The following is an 11399-nucleotide window of genomic DNA, read 5'->3' on the forward strand; positions in this document are numbered from 1 at the left end:
AGGTATGGTAGTCTGGGCTGACATCTCTGGTCTCATAGTCTGCAATATATCTGCCCAGGCCCTTCTGGGTTTTAGAATCTCTGTTAAGAAGTCAGGTGTACTTCTGCTAGGTTTGCCTGTATATGTTACTTGGCCTTTTTCCCTTGCAGCTTTTAATATCCTTTCTTTTCTCTGTATATTTAGTGTTTTGGTTATTATGTAACGGGAGGATTTTTCTGTTCTGGCCCAGTCTATTTGTGTCTGCATGTTTCTTGTATGTTTATAGGCATCTCTTTCTTTAAGTTGGGGGAGTTTCTTTGTATGATTTTGTTGAAAATATGTTCTGGGCCTTGGAGCTGAGAGTCTTCTTCTATTTCTATCATTCTTAGGTTTGTTCTATTCATAGTGCCCCAGATTTCTTAGATGTTTTATGTCAGGAGCTTTTTAGATTTAACATTTTCTTTGACTGATGTATCAGTTTATTCAATTGTGTCTTCTACACCTGAGATTTTCTTTTTATCTCTTGTATACTGTTGGTGATGCTTGTGTCTGTAGCTCCGTTCATTTCTCTAGGTGGTTTTCTCTCTCCAGAATTGCCTCATTTTGCTTGTATTTACATTTTCAAGTGTTGAACCATTTTATTCATTTCTTCACCTGTTTGGTTATATTTTCCTGTATTTCTTTTAGGGACTTTTTTTTTTTTCATTTCCTTTTTAAAGGCCTCTATCATCTGTATAAGGTTGGGTTTAAGGTCATCTTGTGCTTTAATTGCATTAGGATCTCCAGGACTGCTTACATAGTAGGATTGCTATGCTCTGAAGGTGCCATAGTGCCCTGGCTCTTGTTGATTGTGTTCTTAACACTGGCCTTTAGCCATCTCGTTGTCCGTGGTGTTGGTTGGATGTTCCTGATGCTGGCAGAATTTTTGGAAGGCAGGCAGGCAGAGTCTTGGGTCTGACAACAGGGCTCAGCGAATAGCCTGTTGCTTACCTCCACTGCCTGTGCCCCAGGTGGACCTGCATGTTCCTGGTGACCTTCAGGGATGAAGGCAGAGCCATGGGCCTGACAGTAGAGCTCAGGAGACAGAACACAGCTTACCTCTGCTAGCTGTGCCACTGGAGGACCAGGCAGGCAGGAAATTGGCAGAGAAGATGTTCCTGGGGTTCTGCAGGCCTCCTCTCGAACGTTGGCACTGGCGCTTGAAGGATAGCATGCAGCTCACCTCTGCTGGCTATGCCTAAGGTGGGACCTGGCAGGCAGGGGACAGGCAGCAAGGGATAGGGAAGTCTAACCTGGATGTTTCTGGGGCCAGGGAGGCCTTGGAAGTACCTGGGGCCCTGCAGGCCTCCTCAGGAATGTGGCAGTGGGGCTTGGAACCAAGCCATAGATTTTTGACAGGGTTTACCTTACTAGGCTTGTAGTCCCTCCTATGGAATGGAACTCTAGTCCAGTCCAAGAGCACTTATTTTTACCTCGTAACGATTGTGCCACTATTGTACCAGGAAGACCATCTTGCCTGGCCAGATGATGTCATTACTCCCCTAGTATCTTGCATAGCAGCATCCAGCACTATGAAATCTAGCCAGCAGGGAATAAGCATCGAGCTCAATTACAGCTTGCTTTCTGTATATCTTGTAACCAAGGTGTCTAGGGTCTTTAGCAATAATCTTGTCATCTAGTTCTGGTAGGCAGCCAAGAGGAATAGAAATAGCTTGTATTGTTGTGGTAGTCTCTGGGGCCTTCTGCCCAGTGAATAGTAAGGACATATCCCATACCTGGCACTGGGATTTTTGTTTAATAAGCAGTGACATCTAGGAGCAGTATTATACAGCCATGCAGAATATCTCCTCCTTTTAACATATTTTAATTGGCTTACAAAATAATAGATTTCCATATTTTTCTCATAACCTGAACTCTTAATTCCTTTATCTTGGTATTATATGTGTGTTAATTTTGGCCTCTTCCAATCTGGTCAACTGTCTATGCTAGCAAGCAATTTTCAGATAGGTTTTTATAGACTTTTTTTTTTTTTCAACAAAGACCAACTCTGATTATAGCATGAAATTAGATACCCTGCTGTACTCCATAACACATAATTGAGCTTCATTTTCCTAAGGTTTTGGGAAGGGACTGAGACATAGTAACTCTGCCAAGTTTGAACTAAAGTACTTATGGCTAACTAGACCTTTAGTCTATCCTACCATGTGCTACTCTGAAACTACATCCCCTGTGGGAAAATTGATGGCTTACCCCATCAGTTCATTTTACCTCACTTTATGCCCTAAAAAGAATAAAATCTAATGTTTCTGCTAATGTTGACTTCCATTTTTCTTAAATGAAGGACACTTTTGCTCAAATGGAGCTACTCAGTGCAAGGCACCATTCACAACCTTTTTGTGGGTGTGAGGGTATGGGTTTGTGGTGTTGGAGATAAAACTTTGGGGCTTATATACACCTGCAGCCTGCAGTTACATCATTTAATGTTCCAAGTTTGAGCATCAAGGGGAACTTTAAAAGTTCTGCCTTAGCCAGGTGTGGTGGCACCCAGCGCTCAAGGAGTCAGAAACAGGTGAATCTCTGTGAGTTTGAGGCCAGCTTGATCTACAAAAGCAAGTTCAGGACATCTAAGGATACACAGAGAAACCCTGTCTTGGAAAATCAAACAAGGTCAAAAGTTCTGCCTTAGAAATCTGGGTAGAATCTTGTAGTGGTTTGAATGAGAATGGTCCCTGTGGGCTTTGAGGTTTCAGAAGCCCACACCAGGCCCAATCTCTCTCTCTCTTCTCTCTCTCTCTCTCTCTCTCTCTCTCTCTCTGTGTGTGTGTGTGTGTGTGTGTGTGTGTGTGTCTGTCTCTCTGTCTCTCTGCCTGATGCCTGTTAATCAGGATGTAAAGCTCTCAGCTACTGCTCTAGTACCATGTCTGTCTGCTTTCCACCACGATCATTATAGACTAATCCTTTAAAACTCTTAAGGAAGACCCCATTAAATACTTTATTTTATAAGAGTTGCCTTGGTCATGTTGTCTCTTTATACATCTCTTCACATTTTAGCTTTTTGCAGTGTTAGAGAAGCCATTTTTAGCAGTTAGTAGACTATCACCTGGACTAATTAATTGGTGCATGATGAATTAAGTATAAGTATGATTAAATTAGATCTAGACCTATTTATTCTCATATACCTTGTCTACCAGAAATATTTTTAAATTAACTTTATTTAAAAACTTTCAAATAAGTAAACACACCCACACTTAATGCGCATATATAAAGATAGAATTAGCATTTAAAACAGAAGATCTGAAGCTTTACATTAAATTTTACATTTTCAGTATTGAATATATTGATGGACTTATCCACCACCAAAACAAAACAAAAATACATTTATGACAGAGTTAGAACTAGATAGCTTTATATTGTCTTTTATAACTTGTACTCATTACTTGCATTCACATCTTCCTCAATCCCTTATACCTAGCATTTCTTGTTCTCTTTCTTCATTATCACCATACCCACATGTACATGTGTTTGCTTATATAAGTATATTATTAGCTAGATCCTGCATATGAGAGAGAACATGTGATTTTATTCATTTCTGAGATTGTGTAACCTGGTACTTCAGACAAGGAACTAGTATCCAGAATTAACAAAGAACCGCAGAAATAAAATACCAAGTGGAAAAAACTGCCAGTTAACACATGGGCGATGAACTGAATTGACAGTTTTTAAGCAAGGAAATACAAATGAGGAATAACTATTTTTCAAAGTGTTCCATATCCCTAGCCAACAGGGAGATGCAAACTAAAACTACTTTAAGGTATTTCTTCACCCTTGTCAGAATGGCTGTTATCAGCAAATCTAACAGTGAATACTGGAAAGTATGGAGAAAGAGGGAAATCCATATTTACATTTGGTACACATTAAATGGCCATTGTGAGCCAGGTACAGTGCCACACTCCTGTAATCCCAGCACTCGGGAGACAGAGGCAGGTGGATCTCTCTGAGTTTGAGTCCAGCCTGGCCTACAAAGTAAGTCCAGGACAGCCAAGGCTACACAGAGAAACCCTGTCTGGAAAAACAAAAAATAAACAAAAAGAAGTGCTAGGCTCCTGTCCTGTTACTTGTTTTCTCCTATTTCCCATGACCATCCCATTTGTATTTCTAAGTGAGGGTTGATCATCTTACCCCTTTCTTGTATATCTTCCTCTTTCTTGTATATCTTCTTTAGGTATACAGATTTTAGTATGTTTATCCTATCTTATAGGTCTAATACCCACTTATAAGTGAGTTTATACCATGTGTGTCTTTCTGCTTCTGGGATACCTCACTCAGGATGATTTTTCTTGATCCCACCATTTGCCAACAAATTTCATGATTTCCTTGTTTTTAATTGCTGAGTAGTAGTCTATTGTGTAAATATACCACAATTTCTGTATTTATTCCTCTTTTGAGGGACATCTGGATTGTTTCCAGGTTCTGGCTATTACTAATAAAGCTGCTACAGAGGGCCTCTGAAAGACTCTACCTAGCAGTGTATCAAAGCAGATGCTGAGACTCATAACCAAACCTTCGGCAGAGTGCAGGGAATCATATGAAAGAAGGGAGAGTTAGTATGACCTGGAGAGGACAGGAGCTCTACAAGAACCAAATAAATCTGGGCACAGGGGTCTTTTATGAGACAGTTTCTCCAACCAAGGGGTATATATGGATATAACCTAGAACCCCTGCTAAGATGTAGCCCATGGTAGCTCAGTATCCAAGTGGGTACCCTAGTAAGGGGAAGAGGGACTATTTCTGACATGATCTCAATGGCAGGCTCTTTGACCTTCCTCCATCCCCAGAGGGAGGAGCAGCCTTGCTAGGCCACAGAGGAGGACTTTGCAGCCAGTCCTGAAGATACCTGATAAACCAGGGTCAGATGGAAAGGGAAGAGGACCTCCCCTAGAAGTGGACTTGGAAAGGGGCAGGGAGGAGATGAGGGAGGAAGGGTGGGGTTGGGAGGGAATGAGGGAGGGGGCTACAGCTGGGATACAAAGTTAATAAATTGTAACTAATATTAAAAAATAAATAAGAATTTAAAAAAAGGAAGTAGCCATTGTGTCAGTCAGTTGTAGATTTCTCAAAAATTTAAACGTAAAACTGCCATGTGACCCAGCTTTCTCTGTCCTGGGCATACACCCAGAGAAATCCATATTCTACCATAAAAATATTTATATAGATGCCCATGTTTATTACTGCTTTATTTACTGTAGCAAAAAAATTGGAATCAACCTAGTTTTCAGTCAACACAAGAATGGATAATGAAAGGTTGGTGTATATAAAAAATGGAATACTACTTACCTCTAAAGAAAAAGGAATTAAAAAATTTGCAGGATAATGGATGGACTTAGATATCTGCAGTTGTGAATTTTGGATATCAGCCTGTTTGAAGTATAGCTGGTAAAGATTGTCTCCCATTCTGTGTGCTGTCTGTGCTCTGCTGTTGTTTTCCTTGCTGTACAGTAACTTTATTTTCATGTAGTCACATTTTTGATATTAGGATCAGTTCTGTGCTCTTGGTTTCTATTTTAAAAGTTCTTGTCTACCCCAATATCTTGAAGTGTAGTCCCTGTGTTTTCTTCTGAAACTTCTAGTGTTTCGGGTTTTAAATACATGTCTTCGATTCGTTTAAATTGATTTTTTTTTTTTTTTTTTTTTTTTTTTTTTTTTCATGTTTAAGATTTTAAATAATTTTTTTTGATTTTTTTAAATTGATTTTTTTTTTTTTTTTTTTTTTTTTTTTTGTACAAGGTGAAAGATAGATAGAAATCTAATTGACTCTTCTCTGGCTAGAAATTCAATTTGCAGGCACTATTTTGTCAAATGGGCTATTTTTTTTTCATAGTATGTTTCTGCCTCCCTTGTCAAAAACTTAAGTGGAAAGGGTTTTGCCATGTTATTTCCTGTTTCTTTATTCAATTGTTCTTTCTATTTTTATACAAGTACCAAGCTATATTTATCTTTATAGCTCTATAATATAATTTGAGGTTGGTATTGCTCTACCTCCAACATTGTTCTTACCCCTTAGGATCACTTTGGTATCTGTGGTCTTTTGTAGTCCCATATGAATTCTTATGTTATTGTTTTCTAAACCTGTAAAATACGCCATGGGAATTTTTTTTATTATTTAATTTTATTTTTTTTCTTATCAGTTACATTTTATTAACTCTGTATCCCAGCCGTGTCCGCTCCCTCATTCCCTCCCAGTCCCTCCCTCCCTCCCTCAACTCCACCGTGCCCCTTTCCAAGTCCACTGATAGGGGGGAGGAATTTTGTATCTTTGCCATCAACTACATATTCCCTGTTGCCTGTTACCACTACAAAGCAGTCTTGGAAAATAGTAAGAACTGACACTAGACAGCCTCTTAACACATCCTCTTCAACTGCCCAGCATCAAAGTAGTAGCTTCCCTAAAACTGAATTTGACCCTCAGCTTTCTACAAAATGTTATATTCCCAAGAAGAAATTAAAAAAAAAAAAAGCAGAGAACTGAAACTCTTACATATTCATAACAGGCTCATGTTAATTCTCTTCTGGTACCCCAGATTCCTTAAAACCATTGGCTGCTAGCAGTTCTTCCTCAGGTACACACATGCACAAGCACATGAACACATGCATGTACATATACACACACAAATAGACAGCCTACTTTAAGGGAGAGAAGGGTCCAGAAGGGCTTTCATATGTGCTTACACATACACACACACACACTCACGTGTGGAACAAGGAACAGGGCTAAGACCTTTGTCTCCTTAAATTGGACTGAGCAAGATACACTTTGTGGTTTGGGTCACTTTAAATGACAGCAGGGACAGGATTGGATGAGACAAGGGTAGGAACTTCAGAAATTCCCACAGAGAAAAAAAAAAAGCCTAGCAGTGGAAATAAACCTCACAGAAGAGAGGTTTTTTTTGTTGTTGTTTTATTTTGTTTTGTTTTTTGACAAGATCCTGGAATCAGGCCATCTTGGACCAAACAAAGTAATCTGAGAATATCCTGATCTGATCCAGGACCCTGTTCCTCAGCTGGGGAATTAACTGTCCCATGTATTTAAGCTGGAAGATGAGGGACATATGTTCATTACCTCCTGGAACAGCTCTTGTTTTTAGTCTACTAGCACTCAAAAGTATCTCCCATAACAGCTTCTGCTTCCCACAGGAAGTTTTTTGAAAGCTTGAAAGAGAGCTGGGCATGGTAGCTCAGGCGTGTAATCTCAGGCTAATATAGAAGGCTATCATAGCTTCGAGGCAAGCTTGGGCTGTGGGAAGTTCTAGGAGAGTCAGGGATACAGAGTAAGTCCCTGTCTCAAAAACAAACAAACAAACAAACAAACAAACAAAAAAACTTTTGATGGGGCTGGAGAGATGGCTCAGTGGTTAAGAACACTACTCTCCAGAAGTCCTGACAGCAACCACATGACCATCTATAATGGGATCTGATACTCTCTTCTGTCATGCAGGCATGACATGCAAACAGAGAGCTCATATTTATAAATAAATAAATCTTTTTTTAAAAAGCTTTTGATGGTCTAATTATATGTCAAACTAGGACTAAAACTTAGTAAAAACAGTGTTGGAAGGGGACAATTATATAATCATAATATACTTACTAGTTTTAATTTCAAGGAATAAAAAAAAAAATTAAAATGTAGAGGTAAGAAGATAGCCACTGAAAAAATATCAGCAGCTGAGCCTTTGGTCAGGAAGGCACAAAATTCCTTAAAACCATCCATACTTCGGTAGTCCTTCAATTCCTGTATGTTAGGGGCCTGTTAAAACTGTGTCCGTGACTAGAAAAGGCATAAAAAACACATGGGAAGGAATTACAGACTGAGATTCATGGCTTGAGGATTGAAAGGAAGCTTGAAAGTCACACAGCATAAAACAAAGATGGAAGATCAGGTGACGCAGTGAGAATGTACTCTGCCTGCTTTGCCTGAGTTGCAGCAAGTCAACATAAAAAGGAAACATTGCCTTAGGGAGGCATCATCACCTTTGAGTCTGAAATCTGGAGACTGGCTTCTCTTGTCTTGTTTTCTCTTCTTGTATATGTTTTGGTTTTTGTTCTTTTAATTGAGGCAATATTTTACCATATAGCCCAGGTTGCCCTTGAACTCATGACCCTCCAAATTCAGATACGCAAGTATTAGGATCATGAATATGTACACATAGTTTCTTTCATACATTCTTATAGAAGGTAGGCATTTCTGTAAGATATGATGGTAGACATCTGTAATTTCAGCACTTGAGAGGAATGTCTAGCGAAAAAAAAAATTGTGCGTTTGAGGTCAGTCTTGGCTACATAGTAAGTTCCAGCCTAGCCTGGGCTACATAGTGCCACCCTGTGTCAAAAAAAAAAAAATAAATAAATAAAAATATTTCCTAGTATATTAGTTTTTCTCCTTTTCAGTTATCCTATTTGATATCCTCACCCCTTCCCAAGATTTTACCATTGCCTCTTTTGATGGCTGATCCTTACAACTCCCCAGACTCTAGATGTTTAGCTGCCTCACAAATACTCCTCAAATGGTTGTCCTAAAGCACCTCAAATTCAGTTAAACTTACACTAAAACATGATACAGCATGGATAGAACTTTAAACTATGATGCTGAGTGACAGAAGGGAAGGTAGTGCTTTAGGACAGCTGCTTGGATAGCAGCGTGTAGCAGGGACCTAGGGAATTAAGATGAGATACAGTAAGACCAGCAAGGTAGCATTTGCAGAGATCCTGTTCATTAAGAACAAGCCTTTAATCCCAGCACTAGGGAGGCAGAAGCAGGCGAATCTCTGAATTACAAGGCTGGCCTTGTCTAAAGAGTGAGTCCAAGACAACTTAGGACAATGCAGAGAACCCCTGTCCTGAAAAATAAAAACAACAACAACAAATCTGCACAAACCTAGTTCAGTGTTACACTTAAAATATTTTTTAAATCATTGCAAGAGTGGGTGATCAATAGGAGAGATGATAAATTGTATCAAGATGAAAGTAGTTCAAAACTTGCATGCTTCTATTTTCAGTTAAAATTTGTTTAGAATTATTATAATTTCACTTCAGACTTGTTGGTGACATTTTATTTGAAGATACAAATACATGATTTTATATTGTATAGTTAAAGAATAAAGTATAGTGCCTGCCACCTACTACTTTTAGATGAATGGTGAAAAAGTATATGTATGTGTTCATTAAGCAAGATAGAAGAAATAATAAGATTTTTCTACCAGCATTGTTTTTATTTGGAATTAAACATTTTCATTTTAATATAAATGCTAAAAATAAATACACTTTTGCATTTCTTTCAGTTTTAATGTAAGAGCCTAGTTAAAAGGTAAGGATATATTTGAATAAATTTTATTTTCAGTGTCTCTGAATTCCATGTCATTCTGCCATTTGTAGTTTTATTATTTGTGTAGTTTTCCATCAAGTTTGTAGTCAGTAATTTAGTGTTTTTGCATCAAACCACAATATAAATCCAAGGACTGTTACTTTAATTATAATTTACTTGTTCTTGTGAGCTTTTTTTTTCTCATTTTCATTGAATCCTTATGTCTTTGTGATGACCACCATCTAAAAGTGAGGAAGGTTTTCCAAAAGGTTTCTTTGCATTTAATCAGTCATTACAAGAATTCATGTGACAGGTTAATATACTAGTTTGCACTCATGGGCCTCTGTTGTGTCAGGCTGGGGACTGGAGATGCAAAGTTTGCATCTTGAGTTTAGGCCAGAGTGCTTTCTTTGCCTGAAATTCTCCCAAGGAGCACAATGCTGTTTTTCCTCATTTATTAATACCAGTGCCCTCTAGTGGTGGTGTTTTTTTTTTTTTGGTTTGTTTGTTTGTTTGTTTGTTTGTTTGTTTGTTTGTTTGTTTTGTCCTACTCATTTACTATTTTTGGCTGTTCTGATATATTCTATGTTTAGATGACATCTTCAGGGTTCAATATTACCTTTTTGGGGATTGTTAACACTGTACAGATTAAAGAATTTTGAGAACTGCAGTGTGGGCCGAACTCTAGCTCAGATGTTGTAAGTGACTCTTCTGTTGAAGCCCCTATTTCTCTTGTTTTCTTTTGATAGGAATACACAATATTGTCACAGAAAACCAACGTGGAAATGTTGCAGATGGAATCAACCCTACATGAGGATTTAACTGAGAACTTAACAGAGCATCTCATTTTGTCAGGAATTGGAATTTACACTAAGACACTAATGCTGTAACTTTCTTGATAAAATATCTTTATTTTTCAGTAGTGGAATGCTGCAACTTTTTTACACTTAACAATCACTGTTAATCACAGTATTCATTTTCAAAGTTGTATTTAACTACAAGATGTTTTGCAAAATCTCTCAGCAGAATCATTTGAGGGGCATCTTTCTCTGAGCATGGGTTCACTGGGAGAATTTAATCAGATTATATCTAAATGTTTATATGTTGAAAGCTTTGTTTATGTTATAAGAACAAGTATCAGGATTATATAGTGTCTGTACATGAAAGAACTTTAAACAGTGGCCTTACAGTAGCAAATTTTATACTGGCTTTTCTTTTTCTGATGACATTTTGGCTTTTAACTTGAAGTTTCTGAAGACCAGGGCCTATGTATGTCATCAGTTTCATAATACAACATAAGAAGCCTAGAGAAAAGGTGCATCTCCTCCATCGGGTCATGGCGAGTGCACTGAATCGTTAGTACTGCCTATCTTGGGTTTTCCCATAACGATTTGCTCTTTTCTAGTTTCAAATGCTATTGTGGAAAATGCGTAAGGATTTTGTAATCTTTATTCCATCTTCTTTTCCCTCAGGGCAAGCTTGTGCATATTCTATTTTTAAAGGCTGTTAAAAATCTGACAGACAAAATTGCATATTTGACCATTGTACTTTACTACTACAGTGTTACACATTTTGCAGACACAACTGACAGAAGGCGCATCTTTGGTTTAGTTGACAGGGGTTGCATCCTTACTATGTTTAAGGTAGGATCCACGGGATCCTATATACAGTCTGGAGGTTCAGAAGCTCACTTCTTTGTTTCCTTTCTTCTGGTTAAAAGTACATAGACATTCCCAGTCACGTTTTTGTGAAATGTTTATTTGTAAGAAAATAAAATATTGTTGCTCTTTCTGCTTGAAGTTATTACCTGGCGATTGGTGAGAACTGTAATTTTTTATGAGACTGACAACTCTGGGTGATACCTGTTGGATGTTGGGGAAACGCGTAATGTTATATATTTTCCCTATATTTTTTAAAATGTTTAGTTAAAAGATTTTTTTTTCATGCAAGGGCCACTCTTCCTTAAATGGGTCAGTGGTGAAGGAAGTCAGTGCTAATTGGATGATACATAGACTGTGCGTACAGATGATTTTGTACTGTGTGCTACCTCTGAAGTTCAGGTTTT

General features: G+C 38.1%; 1 protein-coding gene across 7 annotated transcripts in view; it reads left to right on the forward strand.

Annotated features, from left to right (window-relative positions):
• Bclaf3 (BCLAF1 and THRAP3 family member 3) overlaps positions 1-11138 on the forward strand; it is a 60476-nt gene extending 49338 nt beyond the window's left edge. For 4 of the 7 annotated variants that reach the window (XM_055615748.1, XM_055615747.1, XM_055615753.1 and 1 more), the window contains one exon: positions 10084-10253. In XM_055615748.1, coding sequence (XP_055471723.1) covers positions 10084-10148 — 65 coding nt within the window. In that variant the 3' untranslated portion in view covers positions 10149-10253. Of the gene's footprint in view, positions 1-9311; positions 9338-10083 lie in introns of all 7 variants that reach the window. The other 3 variants (XM_055615750.1, XM_055615754.1, XM_055615752.1) reach the window with 2 other exon arrangements.
• Positions 11139-11399: the final 261 nt, after the last annotated feature.

This window comes from Psammomys obesus, unplaced genomic scaffold (assembly GCF_907164565.1).
Source record: "Psammomys obesus unplaced genomic scaffold, mPsaObe1.curated_primary_1811, whole genome shotgun sequence".
Taxonomy (NCBI): Eukaryota; Metazoa; Chordata; class Mammalia; order Rodentia; family Muridae; genus Psammomys; species Psammomys obesus.